This window comes from Peromyscus californicus, unplaced genomic scaffold (assembly GCF_007827085.1).
Source record: "Peromyscus californicus insignis strain IS unplaced genomic scaffold, ASM782708v3 Scaffold_2__1_contigs__length_46816999, whole genome shotgun sequence".
Lineage (NCBI taxonomy): Eukaryota > Metazoa > Chordata > Mammalia > Rodentia > Cricetidae > Peromyscus > Peromyscus californicus.
In genome coordinates, this window is record NW_026294540.1 from 11,855,146 (window position 1) to 11,877,191 (window position 22,046).

Sequence of the window (22,046 nt, forward strand, 5' to 3'; positions counted from 1 at the left end):
CTAGTCTAAAAAACAACAAACAAACAAAACATAAAAAGGGACTGGAGAGATGGCTCAGTGGTTAAGAGCATGGCTGCTCTTCCGGAGGACCCAGGTTCAATTTCCAGCACCCACATGGCAGCTCACAACTGTCTGTAACTCCAGTTCCAGGGGATCTAACACCCTCACACAGGCACACATACAGGCCAAACACCAATGCACATAAAATAAGTTAATTTAAATAAAAAAAGATGACTAGTCTAAGAGAGAGTCTACTTAAAAAAAAAGGTGGTATTGCTATGTATGTACCCCAGGCTGGCCTCAGCCACTCAATTTACAATCCTAAACTGGGGGCAGGTGTGAAAGGATGGGGTGGGGTGTTGCACAGTACACACCTGCGATCTCAGTGAGTTCAAGGCCAGCCTGGATTACATAGTGAGTCTGAAGCTAACCTGAGCCTCTACTGCCTGTGTGTGCCACCACTGCCTGGCCCATGGTGTTTTAAATAAAACAATGAGGGTATGTCTGAAGGTCTCAAAGGGAATTGTATTTCTCATGGTTGTTGGTGAAGGATTATGATACCCTGATTTTTTTTCATAGATTATCTTGATAATGGGAATAATAAAATGGCAATTCAGCAAGCTGATAAACTGTTGAAGAAACACAGAGATCTTCACTGTGCAAAGGTAACCCCATTTGCTCTTTACTTCTATTTGTGGGTAATATTTTATCTATTTTTTGAGGCAGGGTTTCTGTGTAGTCTAGGCTGGCCTGAAACTTGATGTGTTGACCAAACTGACCTCAGACTCAGAGAGATCCACCTGCTTCTGCCCCCTAAGTATTGGGATTAAAGGCCTGTGCCACCACACTGGGCTATGATTGTATTTGTAATTCTTTCTCATTTTTGTTTTGTATTTTGTATTGTATTTTTGAGACATAGTCTTACGTAATTGAGAATGACTTTGAAGTTCTGATTCTCCTGCTTTGCCCTCCCAGGCCCGTTTCTTTTTCCCTCTCTCCCTCCCTCCCTTTCTTCCCCGTGGCTGTGCAGATGGCACAGTGCAGAGCATGTAGAAGGCAGAGGAGAAACACCTTTCTGGAGTTGGTTCTCTCCTTCTAGCATGTCAGTTCCAGGGACTGAAGTCAGGTCACCAGGCTTGTCTGCAGGAGTCTCTCTGCCCACCGAGCCGGGCTGGCTCCCCAGCTTTCTTGCTTGCCAGCCCTCCCCCCCTCCCTGTGCATTACTTACTGTCCTGAGCACTTTATAGTGCATGGAGAGTACTTCATTGAAGCTTAACTGTGTATATTTTGGGATACTACTTTTTTGGTATTTTCACAATCTTTAAAAAAAAAACATTACTGGAGCTGGACCCTGGTGGCGCATGCCTTTAATCCCAGCTCTCGGGAGGCAGAGCCAGGCAGATCTCTGTGAGTTCGAGGCCAGCTTGGTCTACAGAGCGAGATCCAGGACAGGTACTAAAACAACACAGAGAAACCCTGTCTCGAAAAAAACTAAAAAAACCCAAAACCCTCCAACAGCATTAGGTACTTTTATTGAGACTGGGGTAAGAAGGAGTTTGGAGTTGCTGTTTATCTTCTGTGAGGACGGGTGTAGTTGATCACAGCTCCGTGTCCTTGTAGCTTCCGCCTTGGCTCTGCTCGTGGTTGTTTCCTTGTCTGGTGTGTGCATATGTGCACTCATGGGTTTTGGTTACATTGTAACGATTTTATAGCCGATGGGACTAATCCCAGCACTTGGGAGGCAGGAGGCAGGAGGATTTCTGAGTTCGAGGCCAGCCTGGTCTAAAGAGTGAGACCCAGGGCAGCTAGGGCTACACCGAGAAACCTTGTCTCAAAAAAAAAAAAAAGATTTTATTATTTATGTGTTTGTGCGCATGCCCTCTCCTCTGTGCCTGTGCAGACTGGAGTAGGGCGTCAGGTCGCCTAGGGCTGGAGTTACAGGTGTGTGAGCTGCCTGCCATGAGTGCTGGGATCCTTAGTTTGGTCTTCATTAGAGACCAGCAAGTGCTCTTAACCGCTGATCCAGCTCTCCGTCCCCACCTCTTTAGTTATTTATTTTGAGACAGAGTTGCACTGGTCTGGAACCTGCCAAGTAGGCTAGGCTGTCCAGCTACTGAGCCCCGAGATCACCTGCCTCTGCCTTCTCAGCACTGGGATTAGGAGTGAGTGTTGACCCACAGGCATCAGACTCAGCTGCAGTACTTCCAAGGAGCACTTTCCCAGCCCGCCCTCACCCCTCCTGGCTTTTCTGGGATGGGATCTCACTATGTAGCCCAGGTGCTCAGCTGTAGTACTTCCAAGGAGCACTTTCCCGGCCCCGCCCTCACCCCCTCCTGGCTTTTCTGGGATGGGATCTCACTGTGTAGCCCAGGTGCAGACCTGGGACTCTCTCTATTCTGCCTTAGCTTTTCTTTCCCCATGGAAGCTGATTTTTCTCTTCTTCTTGTCAGGTTCTCAAGGCAATTGGTTTGCAGAGAACAGGAAAACAGGAAGAAGCCTTCACCTTGGCACAGGAGGTGGCTGCCCTTGAGCCCACAGATGACAACTCCCTGCAGGCCTTGACGATCCTCTACCGGGAAATGCACCGGCGTATGTGACTTTCCATGTCTCCCTGACCTATGTGGATGACAGTAGATAGATGAATGTTTGGTCGTGGCCTTTGAAGAGCTTTGCCAGGATAGTTAAATGCATTAGCTTCCTTGATTTGAAATGAGAGTCAAAATGAGTTCCTTCCTTCCTTTTTCTTTTCCTTTTTTTGGAGACAGGATCTTACTGTGTAGCTCTGGCTGGCTTGGAACTCACAGAGATTCGCCTTCCTCTGGCTCCCTACTGCTGGGATTAATGACATATGCCGCCGTACTACAGCCCCATTTGAATTTCTTAAATATTTCATTATGAAATACATTGTTTTATGTAATGGTCTAGTAAACTTGATGAGTCATAATGAATACTCATGAAGTGATCCTGTAATTAAGAAGTAGAACGTCATTGGGCTGGTAAGATGGCTCAGAGGTAAAAACTGCCATGCAGACTGACAACCTGAGTTCAGTCCTCTGAGCCACAGTGGAAGGAGAGAAGAAAATTCCAAGCGTGGTCCTCGAGCCACCACGTGTCTGCTGTGCCCACACTCTCCTCACCCACATGTCTGCTGTGCACACACTCTCCTCACCCACATGTCTGCTGTGCACACTTTCTCCTCACCCACATGGCTGCTGTGCCCACTCCTCACCCACATGTCTGCTGTGCACACACTCTCCTCACCCACATGGCTGCTGTGCACACACTCTCCTCACCCACATGTCTGCTGTGCCCACACTCTCCTCACCCACATGGCTACTGTGCACCCACTCTGCTCACCCACATGTCTGCTGTGCCCACACTCTTCTCACCCACATGTCTGCTGTGCACACACTCTCCTCACCCACATGTCTGCTGTGCACACACTCTCCTCACCCACATGTCTGCTGTGCACACACTCTCCTCACCCACATGTCTGCTGTGCACACTCTCTCCTCACCCACATGGCTGCTGTGCCCACTCCTCACCCACATGGCTGCTGTGCACACACTCTCCTCACCCACATGTCTGCTGTGCCCACACTCTCCTCACCCACATGTCTGCTGTGCACACACTCTCCTCACCCACATGTCTGCTGTGCCCACACTCTCCTCACCCACATGGCTACTGTGCACCCACTCTGCTCACCCACATGTCTGCTGTGCCCACACTCTTCTCACCCACATGTCTGCTGTGCACACACTCTCCTCACCCACATGTCTGCTGTGCACACACTCTCCTCATCCACATGGCTGCTGTGCCCACACTCTCCTCACCCACATGTCTGCTGTGCACACTCTCTCCTCACCCACATGGCTGCTGTGCCCACTCCTCACCTACATGTCTGCTGTGCCCACACTCTCCTCACCCACATGTCTGCTGTTCACACACTCTCCTCACCCACATGTCTACTGTGCACACTCTCTCCTCACGCACATGTCTGCTGTGCACACTCTCTCCTCACCCACATGGCTGCTGTGCACACACTCTCCTCACCCACATGGCTGCTGTGCCCACACTCTGCTCACCCACATGTCTGCTGTGCCCACACTCTGATCACCCACATGTCTGCTGTGCCCACACTCTCCTCACCCACATGGCTGCTGTGCACACTCTCTCCTCACCCACATGTCTGCTGTGCACACACTCTCCTCACCCACATGGCTGCTGTGCCCACAGTCACACACTAAGAAGTAGGGAAAGGCAGAATGGATTAGAACACTGTTGACACCAGGAAAGCCTCCCATGTTCCAGCTGAGGCTCCGTTTCCCTGGAGTATCTCCTTTCCTGAATTACTTTGGTGACTTGTTTGCTGCCTACCATCTGTCTCTTCCCTTTCTTCTTTGCCCAGACTGGACGGTCCCTCTGCCCGAGTCGCATCTGTGGCCCTCCGCAGGCTTCAGCTCTCTGTCCTGCTGTTGTAGTGTGACGGTGTCCCTCTTAGTTTATCTTGGGTTTCATGGGTCTGTGCTGGGTGCTTCTGTGTAGCGCACTTGTGGTCTGATGCCCGCCTGGCCTGCTGAATGCACGTCCATTGCCAGGGCTTATTCATCCTTGCTGCCACCACAGCTAGGAGTAGAACTGTTGTAGCAGAGAGAGTTGGTTTTGCTTGAAGATAAAGAAAGATAATGTTGACTCTTTCTGTGATACTGGGGATCAAACCCAGGGCCTCACCCATGCTAAGCAAGTGCTCGGCCACTAAGGTGCACTCTCAGTCCTCAACCTGTTTTTTTATTTTGAGCTCAGTCTCACTAACTAGGCCAGGGCAGCCTTGAACTCAGTCCACAGGCAGGCCTTTCTTTAACTTGCTGTCTCCCAGCTTCAGCCTTCCAAAGGCTGGGATCACAGGCATGCACTGCACACGTAATCAAGACCTTCTCTTTTAGTCAGGGTTTAACACAGCAGAGTCAGTGTTCAGACAGGGAGGAGAGGCAGACTGTTGAGGGTGAGGCCTGCAGAGAGGATTGTCATTTGAATTGGGTCCTTGCCTGGAACTGGTACTTACGTAGGGTTTACTGAATGGAAGAGGGACAGAAGAAGCTGGGCAGTGGGAATGGCATAGAAGCCCAGGACATGACAGGGGACCCTGAAGAACTACAGTTGATGTCACTACCTAGTGAAGGGCTCAAAGAGAGAGTTTGGAAGGACACAGGCCAGAGCGAGTTCATGGCACAGAAAGGAGGAGGTGTGACTAATCCATGCTTCATCAAAACAACACTTAAAGCCAGATGTGATGGCACACACCTTTAGTCCCAGCACTTGGAGAGGCAGAGGCAGGCAGATATCTGTGAGTTTGAGGCCAGCTTGCTCTACAAAGCAAGTTCCAGGACAAGCAGGGCTGTTAAACAGGGAAAACCTGTCTTGAAAAACCAAAAACAAACAGAAAAAACAACCGCCGGGTGGTGGTGGTGCACGCCTTTAATCCCAGCACTCGGGAGGCAGAGCCAGGCGGTTCTCTGAGTTCGAGGCCAGCCTGGGCTACCAAGTGAGTTCTAGGAAAGGCGCAAACCTACACAGAGAAACCCTGTCTCGAAAAACAAAACAAAAAAACCAACCAACCAAAAACAATAACAACAAAATCAAAACCCAACAACACTTAAGCAGAAGAGCAGTGCTCAGATGGGGCAGTACTCCTCAATCCTTTAGTGGTAGGAGGACCCCTTTAACCCAGTGGGTGGAGACCTATTTGGAGGTCAAACGACCTCCTCACAGAGGTCACAGTCAGATATCTTCATACCAGATGTTTACGTTACAATTCACGACAGTGGCAAAACTGCAGTTATGAAGTAGTAACAACAATAATTTTATGGTGGGGTCAGCACAGCATGAGGAACTGTATTAAAGGGTTGCAGCCTTAGAAAGGTTGAGAGTACCTGTTTTAACCAAACAAAGAGGGTTAGGATTTTCTCTCTTGGAAGCAAAACCCAACCTTGCCTCTCTTCCTCTAGCGGAGTTAGTCACAAAGCTTTATGAGGCGGCCGTGAAGAAGGTTCCCAACAGCGAGGAGTATCACTCTCACCTCTTCATGGCCTACGCCAGAGTGGGCGAGTACAAGAAGATGCAGCAGGTAACCGAATGCACAGGCTCCTGGGTGTGATTGAGCTGCTCTGTGAGTGTGTGTGTGAGTGTGTGTGATCTGCCGGTTACATAGTTTTCAAGGCTTTGAAATGCTTTACTTGGGGACGTGGCTTGTGCCTCTGGCTGGCTGATGATGTGTTTGCTCTGGTTTGCTTTGGTCAGCTTTAGATTGCTCCCAGGTGACACTGCTGTTGAGTGAGAGTGAATGGGAGAAATCATAGCACAGAGTAGACAGCTGCTCTAAAGTTTACATCCAGTTAATTGCGCTGCTTTAGCCTTCTGAGAGTAAATAAATTCACCAGGGGAGAAGTCCCCATGGCTGAAATTCGTAATTCTTGCTTTCCAGAGGTGGCTTATTTGGTCAGATTTTAGGAGTTCTTTGTGTACGTTTGAAGAATGTTAGGCTAATATTTTATTTATTCTCTGTTTTTTGGGGCATAGTGGGTTAAACCCGGGGTCTGCATACTAGGCAGACGTTACTTTTGGTTGTGTTCTTAGCCCTTTAGAAGTTGTGTTAGGGCTGTGGGTGTGGCTGGGTCAGAGTGCTTGCCAGGTGTGCACAAAGCTCTGCGTTTACCTCGAACATCGTGTGAGCTGAGCAGAGTGGTACATGCTTGTCCTCTGAGCACTGTGGAAGTGAAGGCCGAAAGATCAGAGGTTTGAGGCCACCCTTAGCTATATAATGAGTTTGTGGCCAGCCTGGGCGCCATGAAAGACCCTTTCTTTCCCAGAATGACCTTCAGCTTGTTATCATTCTGCCTCCAACTTCCTGAGTAGCTGAGATTGTAGAGGTGTGGTTACCACACCCAGCTCAGTGTAGTGTTCTATAGATTTTTGACTGGATTGTAGGGTAAATCTGGCATAGTGGCACATGCCTAGGATCCAAGTACATGGAGGAAGGATCAGGAAGTCATCTTTAGCTACATAATGAGTTGAAGTTCAAGGCCCTGGAATGAATTCAAGATCTTGTCTCAAAAAGAAAACAAAACAAAAAACCCTGCTGATGGCAAAGCCTCTCCTGGAGCCCTGCTTGGTTTTGAACTTAATAAGCAGTATCTGGCCGGGCTTGAGCTTTCTGTTTCTGCCTCCTGAGTACTGGGATTAAGCCTTTTTTTAAATTGAGTTTTTGGTTTACCTTGTTCCTTTACTGCAGTATCATACTATAGCAGTAGGAAGTCAGACAGGGTGATGATACTGTAGTAATACAAGTCCTTCCTCAGAATCAGCATTTATATCCTCATATTTACGTAAGTTTTCAAAGTAGCAGACCTTCTTGTGTCTCTCATGAACTTGTTTTCCTTCCTGTCTGGTTTTTGGTGCTGGAGATAGAACATAGGCCTTTCATGTGCTGGGTGTGACCTCTTAGTGCCAAGCCCAGCCTTTGACTCCTTGAGGTTTTGGTAGTGCTAGAGATTGGGGCCAGGCTCTCTGGTGCTTGGCCAGTGCTCTCCCACTAAGCTGCCCCGGCCTCTTCATTTTCTTGATGTGTGTATGTCTGCCGTGGATGGAACTTGGGTCCTGTGGAAGGACAGTAGGCTCTTAACTGCTGAGCCCTCTCTCACCCCGACTCACTTTGATTTTATTCAAACTCATTTCCCCTACTGAGAATTGATGACTTACTCACCTGTTGACCTCAAATGTTTGATCTTCATAAATGTCTCCAGTCTGGCCTAGAGCTTCACTCTGTCCTTTGAGATGCATCTGAAATGCTGTTTTCAGAGTGATACTTCCCCATTTTCTCTTAAGGAGGGAAGGACACCATGTGTGTGAGCTCACTTTTCTTGGAATCACCCATCATGGGATTCTATGTATTTATTAATTGACTGATTCATTGATTATTACTTTTTATTATGTGTATGTGTGTGTAAGTGCTGGAGGCACCAGATCCCCTTGCTACTGGAGTTACAGGCAGTTGTGACCTGCCTGACATGGGTATTGGAAATCAAACTCAGGCCTTCTGGAAGAACAATACATGCCATCTCTCCAGCCCCCTTTTATTTTTATTGTGTGTGTGTGTGTGTGTGTGTGTGTGTGTGTGTGTATGTGTGTGTGTATGTGTATGTGTGTGTGTGTTGCTGCTTGTATGCATGAGGAGGATAGAAGAAGGCAACTATAGATCTCCTGGGTCTATAGTTACAGACGGTTGTGAGCAGCCCTGTGGGTGCTGGAACCTGAATCTAGATCCTCTAGAAGAGCAGCCAGTGCTCCTAATGACTGAGCCATCTCTCCAGCCTGTACATGGTATTTTCATACACGTTTCTATTGTAGGTAAATTTTAACTGGTTAGATGTGTGTTATGCACCTGGGAGATGGGTACAGGAGGATCAAGAATTCAGAGCCATTGTCAGCTACTTAGCAAGCCTGAGGCCAGCTTTGGCTGCATGATACCCTGTGCCCAGAAAAGAAGCTAGCAGTTGGGCCGGGCGGTAATGGCTTCTGCCTTTAATCCAGCTCTCGGGAGGCAGAGGCAGGCAGATCTCTGAGTTCAAGGCCAGCCTGGTCTACAGAGCGAGATCCAGGACAGCCTCCAAAGCTACACAGAGAAACCCTGTCTTGAGAAAACAAACAAACAAAAAAGAATCAAGGAGTTGAGAGAAAACTTAGTTGGTAAAATGCTTGCCATGTAAATATGGTGTTGGAGTTTGATTCCCAGTACCAGGTAAGTCCAGTATTGGGGCTTGGAATTACAAATGCCATTGCTAAGGAGGGGGTACACAGGCCTTGTCATTTTCTGGCCAGCCAGCCTAGCTTAACTGACAAGCAGCCCCAGGTCCCAGCAAAGACCCAGTCTCAAAAAGCAAGGTGGACAGCTCCTGAGGAGGGACCCCTGAGGCTGCCCTCTGGCCTCCACAGGCCTGTGCACACATGTGAATGAATGCATGTGCATGCACACATGTGAATGAATGCATGTGCATGTGCACACATGTGAATGAATGCATATGCATGCACACACACCACCCCAATGAGTTATTTGTGTGGTTTTCATTTTGTGTTTACCACACTCCTCAGGAAGCTGAAACAGGAAATGAGGGGGCTGTAGAGAGCATTTACCATCATCATCACCCACTAGACCCTGCTAGCCTCTGGGGGAGCAAGGGACTGAGATCACTCCCAGGACATCTGACTGGAAGGCTGGTGGAGCCGGGTTCCCGGGAGCTCTAAATTCTGTTTGTGCTGGATTTTGCTCATGCCTGGAAAAGGTTCTTTTCTTGAGTTTGAAGAGATGTGGGTACAGCAATTCAGTTTCAAGTATGCTTGAGTAATAATAGTTACCTCTGTCTGCGTCTGCTCCAAGTGTGGGCATGTTGTATAAAGGCGCTAGTCATTTTTTCTTTTTTCCTTTTTTTTTTTTTTTTTTTGAGACAGGGTCTTATGTTGCTCACTCACTATGTAGCTGAGGATGACCTTGAACTCTGAGTCTCCTGTCTCCACCTCATGTTCTCGGAGGCCATGTTCATAACAGGCATGTTCGGTTATGCCTGGCTAGTGGGGTTAGTTGTAATTATGGATAGCTTAGAAGGACCTGTTACTTCCATCAAGCCCATCTCCTGGCTGGTGGCTCTGCTTTGCTGTAGCTCTTTCAGTGTCTTCAGTGAGGACTGCTGCTGCGGTGCTGACACTCACCTTTAATCCAGCACTCAGGAGGCAGAGGCAGGCGGATCTCTGTGAGTTCGAGGCTAGCCTGGGCTACAGATCGAGTTCTAGGAGAGCCAGGACTGTTACACAGAGAAACCCTGTCTCAAAAAAAACAACAACAACAAAGAAAATCAAGGAGTTGAGAGAAAACTGAATTGGTTTGCTTGGACAGGGTCTCAGCCAAGTTGACTTTAAACTCCCTGTGCAGCTGAGGACGATTGAACTGCCTCTGTCTTTCAAGGGCCTGAGACTACAAGCATGAGTCCCCGTGCCTGGGCTTGGTGTCTGCAATGGTAGGCGTCGAACCTAGGGCTTTGTGCATGGTGGGCAAGCACTCTACCAGCTGAACTCCACCTGCATCACACTGATGGACGCTCATGGTCAAATGTGGTGGGTTTTGGTAGTCTTCCTAGAACTGTACTTTGTCACGTCCATTTTATGGGTTTGGACTGCAAAGGTTCAAAATTGAACTGTCACTCAGGATGTAAAACTTGGCATTTATGATTACTGATGTTGCCATAGTGATGAGGTTACCAGGCACTGCCACCATATTACTCGAGTCTGTAATTGTGTTGCTGGTCTCCTCAGAAACGTGCCACACACCCAGATTTATTTTTGTTTTCGTTTTCAGTTGATTGATTGTTGTCTATCTGATGGTTTCTAATTAACCTCTCCCTCTTTCAGGCTGGCATGGCTCTGTATAAGATTGTCCCCAAAAACCCTTACTACTTTTGGTCTGTGATGAGCTTAATCATGCAAGTAAGTATCTATCTGCCCAGGATGGGACTGAAGTCTATCTTTACCATCATTGTCGCTAATGAGCTTTGAACTTGGGTAATCTGCTGCACCAAGTGTCAGGAGGGTCTTGACGGATCACCCCTTGGCTTTTCAAGTTGGGGATACTTGGTAGTCTTTGTTTAATTAAATTTTATTTTATGTGTATGGGTATTTTGCCTGTATGTATATCTGTGCACCATGTGTGAGCCTGGTGGCTGCTGAGGGCAGAAGAGGGGATCTGATCCCTTGGAACTGGAGTTACAAACAGTTTTGAGCCACCATGTCGGTGCTGGGAATCAAACCTGAGTCCTCTGGAAGAACAGCCAGTGCTCTGAACCACTGAGACAGTTTTCTGGCTTCCTTTATTTAGTGTTTGTGTTGTTTTGAGACAGGGTTTCTCCTTGATCTTGCTGTGTAACCTAGGTTGACCTCAACCTTGATCCTGCTGCCTCCACCTCTTGAATTTGGGATTACAGGTGAGGTGGCCATCATGCCTGGCAGCCTGGTATTCTCTCACTTGTCCTGTTAGTTTACCCCAGGTTGGCTTCCTGAGCAGAATCTCTGCACTGTCCACTTAACAGTGGTCCTGGTTTTAAAATGATGGCTATATGGTAATTAGCTAATAGTAAGAGCTGGGTATGTAGATAGAGTTGGCATGTTTCCTATTCTAGCTGCTAACATATCAAGACACAGTGTAAGCAGCTTCCTTCTTGGCACCCTGTAATGTATGTAATACCCAGCAGAGGCACACCCCTTTTTGAGTAGTTCTAGATAAATATCAGACCAGCCTGTCAAAACACTCGGGCATGTCATGGAAGCCGGGGATTGTAGGAATGCATGGATGCTAAGGCAGCTCCGTTCCATGTATCCATGGGGTAGATCCAGTTCAGGCCTGATATGTGCACCGTGGACTGGGGGCCAGAGTCACTAGTGTGGTGTGTATGGTGAAGTGAAGAGAGCAATCAGGAGAGAGAGTGAACACAACGCTTGTCTTTCCAATTGCAGTCTATATCCGCACGAGATGAAAATCTCTCCAAAACCATGTTTCTGCCCCTGGCAGAGAGGATGGTAGAGAAGATGGTGAAAGAAGACAAGATAGAAGCTGAGGCTGAAGTGAGTACACGCCCTTCCTCCAATCCCCAGCCTGGCTGCACCACAGCCTCCTATCCCAGTGTCCACCTCGTAGCTGGTGACCTCATCTGGGCCCCGGGTGAAAAAGACTGGCTCAGCTCAGGCACCATGCCGCTGAGCCATCCCTGGGAAGTGCACTCTGCCAAGATGCGTGTGGACTGGAAAAGTCACCCACACAGTTCTGTGAAATAACAGTCACGAATACACCGATGCCTGTGTTCTGCTGACATCTCAATGCTGCAACTGTTTGTGTCTTCTGCAAGGTTGAACTTTACTATATGATCCTGGAACGCTTGGGGAAGTACCAGGAAGCCCTGGATGTCATTAGAGGGAAATTAGGAGGTAATTTTAAAAGTTTTCTCTTTTGTTTTTAATTTGAAGATGAAAATTATTTGTGGGGGGGAAATTCCCATACAGTCATAGGTCCTATGACTTTGCTATATATTTCTGTGTTCTAAACTTACATTTAAACTATTAAAAATATTTTTATTCCCGGTGCTTGAGAGGCAGAGGCATTCCTGGTCTACATAGTTCCAGGACAGCCAGAGCTGTGTAGAGAGACCCTGTCTCAAACAATAACAATTTTTATTTATTCTTTCAGAATTTCATTCAGTGCATTTTGATTGTATTCATTGTCCACCCTCCTAACTTCCTCTAGGTCACCCCCACCTCACTGTCTCCCCACCCCCACCACCCCCACCTCCCCCACCTCCAGTTTTTTCTATTGAGCCCAGTTCGTGCTGCCCATAGACTTCTGGGTTCAGCTTTGGTTTTTTGAGACAGGGTTTCTCTCTGTAGCTCTGACTGTCCTGGGAATGCTGTTCTCTTTAGACCAGGCTGGCCTCAAACTCAGAGAGATCTTCCAGCCTCTGCCTCCCAAAAGCTGGGACTAAAGGCATGCGCCACCATGCCCAGCCTGGGTTAAGCTATTAAAAAGTACTATTGGGGTCCAGCCCCTTAATAGCCTTTTCCCAGGGTCCGTGGAAGAATCTTAACAACCAGCTGAGGAATCTAATTTTAAGGATATCAAAGGAATCTACGTACACGAAACTCTTAGTCCATTCACTTATTCTGAGTCAATTCTCTCTCTACACAGCTTCTTCTCTGCTCTCATACTTAGCTCCTTTCTTGCCTGATTCTACATTTTTCTGCTGTTCTAAGTTCTATCTCAATACCTCGTCTTAGTTTTCCCCATCTCTGTTCTTTCCCACCTAGTTCTTTCCAAATTGTTCTTCCTAACTTAATTCTCCCCCAAGTCTCTGAGGTTTTCAATTATATACCCATGCAATCAACGATACTCTGGCCAAGGCAAGGTCACCAGGCTTGAATTCTTTCAGGGTCAAAAGGAGGGGTGATAAGATCCACACAAAGAGCAGTAACTGTCAGCTGTCATTTGCAACCCAAAAAGGAAGTGACTAATGGGGAATGAATCAACTAAGGGTTAAATTCAGTTAATAGATTGAAAAGGGAATTGATGTGCTCAAACCATATTCTAAGAAGTGGTTAGGTAAAATGTTAGGAGTCTGTAAGTCACTAAGTCACGAGTGAAAATAAAACTGCCTTTTTTTCTTTGGAGCCTCATCTGTCCAAACCTTGGCTGTGCCATTTTCTGGTAGGGTGGGGGAAGTGTACTCGGTAACTAGGCAACCTGCATCACAGCTAGATGTACCTGGTGTGTAAAAGCCCTTTTGTTCTGAGTTAATTGTTAAAGGGAGATCTAGAACTAGAGATAGCACTTGGAAAAAAGGAGGGTTAAGCTAATTAGCACATCTGCCTGGCCTGGGCAGTTGTCTCATTGTAAATTTTTACCTTCTCTCAGGAACTAACAGATAGTCTGGATGCTTATCTATCTGCAGTCTGTTCTTAGAAAGTCTGGGAAGTATCTCAGATAAAATACTTAGGTCTGCAGATGGTCCTGGCCGGATGTTGCTAATGACAATAATTACGGAAAGGTCTGAAGTTAGGGGTCTGGCTGTGACTGTTGTCAGCACAGTTGGGGATGTTATACCAATACTCCCAATTGTATAGGGAAGTTGTGCCCAGTGAATGATCAGCCACACTGTTAGAAATTCTTGGGAAAAGAATCAAGTGGGAAAGCTGCAGTAGCACACAAGAGATTCACTGCAGGAAACGGCTAATATATTCAAAAGCCAATGTCACCAAGACTCCTTGAATCTTGGCTTTATCCTCTGGAAGAGTCCTTAACTCTTCCAGGTTGATAGCCTTTGCCATAGTCTGCTGAATTCCTACTTCATATTTCTGTGGCGTGCAGCAAGCTACCTTTACCTGAAGATGAGCCACGGCTTCAGTCTGAGAGTGTGAGAAGTGTGTCCTGGGTGTCTAGCCCCGTCACTGCCCTGCTGCTGCGTGTTCCTGCCAGGCCTTACTGTATGTGTGTGGATGTGAGTGCATGTTATGTGGGTAGTCGTGCCCAGAGAGGCCAGAGAAGGCATTGGATCCTCCTGGGCCTACTGTTATGAATGGTTGTGAGCTGCCCATGTGGGTGCTGGGGATTAAACCTGGGTCCTCTGCAAAACCAACAAGTGCTCTTCTTAACTGTTGAGCCATCTCTTCAGCCTGTTGCTGCCTTAGTGGTTTTTTGTTTTTTTTGTTTTTGTTTTTGGTATTTAGAGACAGAGTTTCTCTGTGTAGTTTTGGAGCCTGTCCTAGATCTCGCTCTGTAGACCAGGCTGGCCTTGAACTCACAAAGATCCGCCTGGCTCCGCGTCCCAAGTGCTGGGATTAAAGGCGTGAGCCACCACAGCCCCGTGTTGCCTGACTCTTTTGAGATAGTCTTAAGTCTGCAGCCCTGGGTGGCCTGGAACTCTACATGTAGCTCAGGCTGGCCTCAAACAGCAATCCTGCTGCCTTGGCCTCTTGAGTTTTGGGATTACAGGCCAGAGCCATCACGCCTGATTAAAAGTGTCCTATTTTGAAGACCAAGTCTTCCTGCATACCTCTGACTGGTCTGTAATTCATTCTGTCAACCAAACTAGCTTCAGATTTACTTACCGTGGCCTTTGTCTCTTGAATGCTGGCAGTATAGGTATGCACCATCACTCCTGGGCCCAGGTTCCCCCCCCCCTTTTTTTTTTCTTGAGACATTGTTTCTCTGTGGCCCTGGCAGTCCTGGAACTCACTCTGTAGACCAGGCTGGTCTCAAACTCTTGAGGGAGTAAAAAAAAAAAATGTGACTTTTTTTTCAATGATTGGATTTTATTCTGGTAGACATGAAACTAGTCCATCAACTTTTATACTTTTCGTTGTAGAGAAGTTGACAAGTGAGATTCAGAGTCGGGAAAACAAATGCATGGCCATGTACAAGAAACTGAGCAGGTGGCCAGAGTGCAACGCTCTTTCCCGACGCCTCCTGTTGAAAAAGTGAGTTGATGCCATTGTTCGTGAGTCAAGAGCCTTGGAAGGTTTCCAGGCCCCAGGACTGAGGCTGGTGTATGTTGTGAGAGTCTGGGTACATTTTAGAGGTTTTAGAAGTTTTCAAGGAGCTTTAGTTTTTGGTAAGACCTAATGGTGCCTGGGCTGTGGTGGCTGAGATATGTCTTAAGGATGAGCACCGAGTTTCTGTATCACTTTTTGTTTGTTTTTTGAAACAAAGTTTCTCTGTGTAACTCTGCTGTCCTGGAACATACTCTGTAGACCAGGCTGCCCTGGATCTCTGTGAAGAGATCCTCCTGCCTCTGCCTCCCCAGTGCTGGGATAAAAGGCCTGTGCCACCACCGCATGGCAAGTTATTGTATCACATTTGATCTTGGCCTTAAGGATTCTTCCCTCTCCATCCCAGTTCCTACTTAGGGAGAGCTCATTGGGGGAATTTTCTGTTAAGAAAGTTAGTCTTTGAGTATCTGAAAAGCTCCCAGACTCTGACAGCCTCCGCAGGACCACCTTGGGTGGTCCTGGTACAGGTGGGCATGACTTAGAAAATCGGTTGAATTCATGGTTCCTAAGGCAGCTTTGTCACAACTTGGGTTTAATCCTGTGTGCATCGTTCAATCTGATTTTAGCTCAGATGACTGGCAGTTCTATCTGACTTATTTCGATTCTGTCTTTCGACTGATTGAAGAGGCCTGGACACCTCCTGCTGAAGGGGAACAGTAAGTTGTCATCTTTTTTTCACGTTTGTATCTTAAGAGTTTTTATTTTTCTTTAAGGAGTGATGTATGTGCTACATATTTTTAAATTTTTTTTCAAAGATTTTATTTCATTTAATATATATGAGTAATTTGCCTGCATGTATATATTTCCACTGTGTATGTGCCTAGTGCTCAGGGAGGCAGGAAGAGGGCATTGGATGTCTTAGAACAGGAGTTATTGACAGGTGCAAGCTGCCATGTGGGTGCAGCGGTGTTCATAACTGATGAGCTGTCTCTAGCCTTTATGTTATATTTTTTTTTTTTTGGTTTTTTCGAGACAGGGTTTCTCTGTGTAGCTTTGCGCCTTTCCTGGAATTCGCTTTGGAGACCAGGCTGGCCTCGAACTCACAGAGATCCACCTGCCTCTGCCTCCCGAGTGCTGGGATTAAAGGCATGTGCCACCACCGCCCGGCTATGTTATATTTTAAAAGGTTTGATTTGGGCAGTTTACAGTAAGTGACACCCTGAGGATTTTTAATCTGTGTCCCCAAGTGGTTATCATCGTTGTTGAGTTACGGTTTCACCTTCTGTGAACTGGGAGCTGACCCCAGGGCTTACGTTAGTATGCAGGTCTTCTCAGCACTGACCTATATCCCCAGTAGAGGGATTGCTGTTTTGCCTTAGCCTGAGCGCTGGGATCCCAGATGTGTCAGCATGTCTGGATTATGGTGGTGCTTCTGAGTGTGGTGGAGCAAAAGGACTTTATTGTGCATCAGTTACATTTTATCTTTCCAGAAGTACATTCCTTTCAAATTATCCATTTGTTTTACTGTAATAAACACGTGTGCCCTGTAAGACTCCCCATGTGGTACTTAGTCCCACTTAACCTGTCAATGTAAAAGTCACTCCCACAGCGCCTTGCCTCTACCCCTTGTTAACACAGTGCTGTGAAACATGAGAGTGGGGTTAAATTAGGCATACTGGTTGTTGTGGTGTCTTCCTCCCTAAAATACGTGTAGGCTATTTCATAGGTGGTAGGTAGATGTAAGTCTGTTTCATTTTTTGGTGAATGGCTCAAGAGTTATCTGATGTTAGAGATGTTTCATAATCCATTAATGTTTGCTGTTAGTCTATTAATGTCTCTGCAGTTAGGCTATTGCAGAAATTTTTCTTCCCTCTTTTTTTTTTAAATTTATTTATTATTCTTTTATATACATTGGTGTTTTGCCTGTATGTATGTCTGTGTGAGGGTGTCAGATCTTGGTGTTACAGACAGTTGTGAGCTGCCATGTGGGTGCTGGGAATTGAACTCAGGACCTCTGGAAGAGCAGTCAGTGCTCTTAACTGCTGAGCCATCTCTCCAGCCCTCTTCCCTCTTTTTTATAGGTGATATGAAGTAAGCTTATATTGAAACTTTTAAAAAAAAAATTTGTTATGTTTTGCTTTGTGTTTTTGAGATAGGGTTTTTCTGAGTATCCCTGGCTGTCCTGGAACTCATTTGGTAGAACAGGCTGTCCTCAAACTCAGAGATCCACCTGCCTTCTGAGTGCTGGGATTAAAGGTGTGGGCTACCACTGCCTGGCTAAAAAACGGTTTTTAAAAAAGCTTCATTTAGCCAGGCGTACTGGTGCACACCCTTCGTCCCAGGATTTGGGGCACTTGGGAGGCAGAGGCAGGTGGATCTCTGAGTTTAAGGCCAGCCTGATCTACAGAACAACAGCAAAAAAGCTTTATTTATTTATTTGTGTGTGTACTTGTGTGCCACCACATGTGCCCAAAGGTCAGATGACACCTTGTGGGAGTGAGTCCTCTCCTCCTACCATGTGGGTCCTGGCTCATAGAAGCACGTTAACTGCTGAGCCATCTTGCCACCTTTAAAGAGGTGAGAGTGGTTTGTTATTCTACAGTATCCAGGAGTCAAAATTAAGAATAATTTTGTAACTTGTTACCTGTTAGATCAGGCTCATGGCTTTTGCTTGACATCATGTGGGTCACCCCCTCGTTCGGGACTGTGCCCAGCTCTCTGAGCGTGCGAAGCAAGTGGTCTCCCACTAATCCACACTGCCAGCCATTGGCCTTTTCTTTTTTGGGGGTGTGGGGTGAGGTGGGGGTGGGTTTGGTGAGAGGGTCTCTATGTAGCTCTGGCTATCCTGGAACTATGTAAACCTCGCTGGTTTAGAACTCACTGAGATCTGTCTGCCTCTTCCTCCCAGATCCTGGGAGCCCTGACTTTGTGAGGCATGGTCTTCTTCCTCTGCAGCCAGTGCCGGCCTGCCTTGGTCTCCTGCTGCCTCCTACAGGGGGGCTTGTAGAGTGTGGCACCCACCGCATTCTGCCACTGTTGTGTTACTGCTGCTTTTGTTGTTTATAAACAGCAAAGTACAGCTTCAACTTTGGGGAGCCTGTTGGAGGCAGTCATGGTGCCTTGTGTTCCTCCAGCTCCTTAGAAGGGGAAGTACACTGCTCTGCAGAAGACGCCGTGAAGTTTATAGAGGATCGGATAACAGAGGCATCGCAAAGTGCCCGCCATGTCCGAGGCCCACACCTTGCTAAGCTGGAGCTCATCAGGCGTCTGCGGAGCCAAGGTTGTAACGACGAGTACAAGCTGGGTAAGAGCCATTGGCTGTTGGGGGAGCACTAGAGAAGATGAGGGCACCCTCAAATCTTGAGTGCAGTGCTCGTTATCAGTGTGCTTATTCCCTGAAAACAACTGTTAAAGATGGTTGATGTACAAAATCTGTCTTCAGCCCAGATTTGACTTGGCTTTATTTTATTAGTTTATTTATTTTACATCCTGACCAGTTTCCCTTCCCCCCCTCCTCCCATTCCCTCCCCCCATGGGTTCAGCTTTTTATATTGGTGTGGCTGTGTAGTCCATCTGGTCCTTGCTGACCCAGTTGAAGGAGGAGTTTCCTGTCTTGTCATTCTCAGGTTTTCTCGGAGTGCATGAGTATCCTTTCTGATTGGCTTTTTCGTGAATGGATTTCATTCAGTAGCCCAAGCTTGCCTGGAACTCAGCCTCCCCAGTGTGAGCCATAGTGGCTACCTTTTATTTTTTTCGAAGGTGGGAAGGGTGGCCTGGAGCTTGCCATGTAATTGAGGAAACCTTAAACTGACCCTCCTTCCTCAGGCTCCCAAACGCTGTGGTTACAGGTGTGACCACCATACCAGATTCTTGGTTTTTTTTTGGACAGGGTTTTCTGTGTAGCCCTGGCTGTCCTGGAACTTGATCTGTAGACCAGGCTGGCCTCGAACTCACAGAGATCTGCCTGCCTCTGCCTCCCAAGTGCTGGAATTAAAGGAGTGCACCACCAGTGCCCAGCAACACCATACCTAACTCTTAACTTTTTTTTCCTTTATTGTACTGTTTATTTCATTATTTTATTTTTGAGACAACGGAGTGCTGATCTTAGAGGTGTGAGCCACCATGAGTGGTTTCAGGCAGAGTTAATTTAAATGAAAGAGAGGCTTTCAGATTAGAGGTGTCACTCTAACGATTGCTGCAGTCTGTGAGTAATAATGTCATGTCTTCCTCTTCAAGGTGACCCAGAAGAGTTAATGTTCCAGTATTTCAAGAAGTTCGGGGATAAGCCGTGTTGCTTCACAGACCTGAAGGTGTTTGTTGACCTCCTGCCTGCCGCCCAGTGCACACAAGTACGTGTCCCTCAGAGTTCCTAGTGTCCGAGGTGTCTGTGCTTGCGTGCTAGTGCAGGAGGGGGTGGTACAGTAACTGCCCTGCAGCCACAGTGCTGGTGCTGGCACGGCCTGTAAACCAGCTCTAGCACCCGTGGAGAACCACACTTAGACATTCCTCCTGTTGACAGGAGCTTCTTCATTTTTCTGAGATGGATCACATGGCCAGGGTTCTCCTTCCTCCACCTTCAAACATTGGGATCAGGTGTGAGGCATTACACCCACTGACTTCTCATCTAGAGGCTGAGCACTCTGAAGTCAAGCTACTTGGGCACACACACTGGAGAGCCGTACATAGGAGCCCCTAGAGCAGTGGTTCTCAACCTTCCTGACACTATGACCCTTTAATACTCATGTTGTGGTGACCCCAACCATCAAGTTATTTTTGTTGCTACTTCATGACTGTAACTTTACTACTGTTCTGAATTGTCAAGTATATATCTGATATGTGACCTGCAAAGGGGTTGCGACCCATAGGTTGAGAACTACTGCCCTAGGCTGTTTCATACTCAAAAGTATTTAGTGCATGCTCCAGGGCTGTCCTTGGTCATAGGCAGTTGTAGTCCTTCATCCACTGGGGAGCAGTGTGCCTGAGGTAGGATAGAGCACCATGGGCAGAGTTAAAGGCGTGAGTAAACCAGTGTCTACCATCCACTGGTGTACTAGTAACCCTGTGGCAAAGCTGGATGGCTGGAAGCCTTGCCATGTGGCCTCTGTGCCCGTGCGGAGTGAATGAAGTGGGCTGAGCAGAGTGGAATGACTGGCCTCCCTCCGTCAGGACTTCGGACTTCGGCAGACTTTGCTGACCCCTCTAAGGCACACGTGTGGTGCGAGCCTTTAATCCCAGCTCCCTGACTAAGTTGTCTCAACTGGGTTCTTGATGTCTGAGAGGAGCTGTTGGGGGAGTGTTTGTGTACAGGCTCAGGCCTACAGCTTCTCGGAGAATTGTAACATACAGGAAGGAAGAATCTGGGTTGTAGGAGAGAAAGTTTGAAAGTTAGGAGAGAAAAATAGTTGAGTGGCAAAGAAGTTTGGTCTGGGAACAGCAGATCCGAACAGCTGTCTTGTAGAAGATAGCGGGAAGGAGGGAAGAGAAGTTTTTTTTACAAGGAATTCAGATTTTTGGCTCAGTGAGAAAAAGGTAGTAGTCAGAATCCTCGAGTTTTGTTGCTGGAGGGCATCTCAGTAGAATCCAGGTGACCACGTGGACCCGATCACTTGAGTGCTTGTGAGAGGGTCAGTGCTGACTTCTGTGGGGCAGAGCATCATGTCCAACAGTGCTGACCCCCTGCAGGAAGCAGCAGTGTGGGGCTGCTCCAGAGGGATGTTCTGAGACTGCTCAAGGTTGCTGTGAGTCCACATTCTTTTGATTTGTTTGACAGTCTCTCACATCCGGGACCCCACACAGTAAAGTTTCTTTACTCAGGAGCACAGCTCGTGAAAGCCTGAAGCTGGTCCAGTGAGTCTAATGGTCCTATTTTACTTCATAATTTTGCTACAGCTTTTTAAAAATTAAACAGCAAGGCGTAGCACTCAGGTGACAGAGGCAGGCAGATCTCTGATTTCAAGGCCAGCCTGGTCTACAAAGCAAGTTCCAGGACAGCCAGGGCTACCCAGAGAAATCCTGTCTCGAAAAACCAAGAAAAAAAAAAACATAATTGTTAAAGATAAAGTCTTTGGGGACTGGAGAGATGGCAGTGATTAAGGGCACTGACTGCTCTTGCAGAAACCCAGGTTCAATTCCTAGCACCCACATGGTAGTTCACAATTATCTGTACAGGGATCTGGTGACCTCTTCTGGCTTCCATGAATACTACACTCGATGTAGTGCCCAGGCATATGCAGGCAAAACACCCATACACATGAAATAAAAGAAAAGGGGGCAGGGAGGGTCTCTTGGGGTTCAGTTTGCATAGTCAGGGATGATCTTGAACTTCTGGGCGTGCAGCAGCACCCCTGGTGTGTGTGAGCTAGAGATTGGCCAATAGCTGTGGGTCAGAAGAGATGGCCGATACAGGAGCCCTCCTGTAGAGCATCTCAGGTGTCCTAAACACATGTGCATTGTGTGGCCTTCTTCTTCCTCTGCAGTTTATTAATCAGCTTCTTGGAGTGGTTCCGTTGTCAACACCAACAGAGGACAAGCTGGCCCTGCCCGCTGACATCCGTGCCCTGCAGCAGCATCTGTGTGTCGTGCAGCTGACGAGGCTCCTTGGCTTGTACCACATCATGGATAAGAACCAGAAGCTGGATGTGGTCAGAGAGCTGATGTTAAGGTACCAGCACGGACTGGAGTTTGGTGAGTAGCTGTTCAGATGTGAGTCCCCCAGTTCTGCTAAGACTCATAAGTCCGTATGGAGAGTACCCAGAGCGCACTGCTCTAGTGCTCCCCCAATCTGGGTAATTCTCAGAAGCCTAGTTAGGCTAACTGGTGTTGTCTGGTGTCTGCTCCTCCTGAGCAACCGGAATGTTCCAGGGCTCTTAAACAAGTCGCCTGACTTGAGGATTTTTGAACTTGGGAGCTGTGGCCTTACGTCCTCACAAGACTGCAGGAAAGAGTTTAGAGTGTAGTGTGCACTGTGAGGTGAC

At 47.4% G+C, this 22,046-nt stretch overlaps 1 protein-coding gene across 2 annotated transcripts in view; it reads left to right on the top strand.

Moving 5' to 3' along the window:
- Naa25 (N-alpha-acetyltransferase 25, NatB auxiliary subunit) overlaps positions 1-22,046 on the top strand; it is a 56,896-nt gene that overhangs the window by 8,939 nt on the left and 25,911 nt on the right. For both annotated transcript variants that reach the window (XM_052755245.1, XM_052755246.1), the window contains exons 2-12: positions 580-665; positions 2,451-2,589; positions 6,006-6,124; positions 10,456-10,530; positions 11,554-11,661; positions 11,943-12,021; positions 14,949-15,060; positions 15,699-15,788; positions 18,207-18,376; positions 19,309-19,421; positions 21,549-21,756. In XM_052755245.1, coding sequence (XP_052611205.1) covers positions 580-665; positions 2,451-2,589; positions 6,006-6,124; positions 10,456-10,530; positions 11,554-11,661; positions 11,943-12,021; positions 14,949-15,060; positions 15,699-15,788; positions 18,207-18,376; positions 19,309-19,421; positions 21,549-21,756 — 1,299 coding nt within the window. The remainder of the gene's footprint in view (positions 1-579; positions 666-2,450; positions 2,590-6,005; positions 6,125-10,455; positions 10,531-11,553; positions 11,662-11,942; positions 12,022-14,948; positions 15,061-15,698; positions 15,789-18,206; positions 18,377-19,308; positions 19,422-21,548; positions 21,757-22,046) is intronic.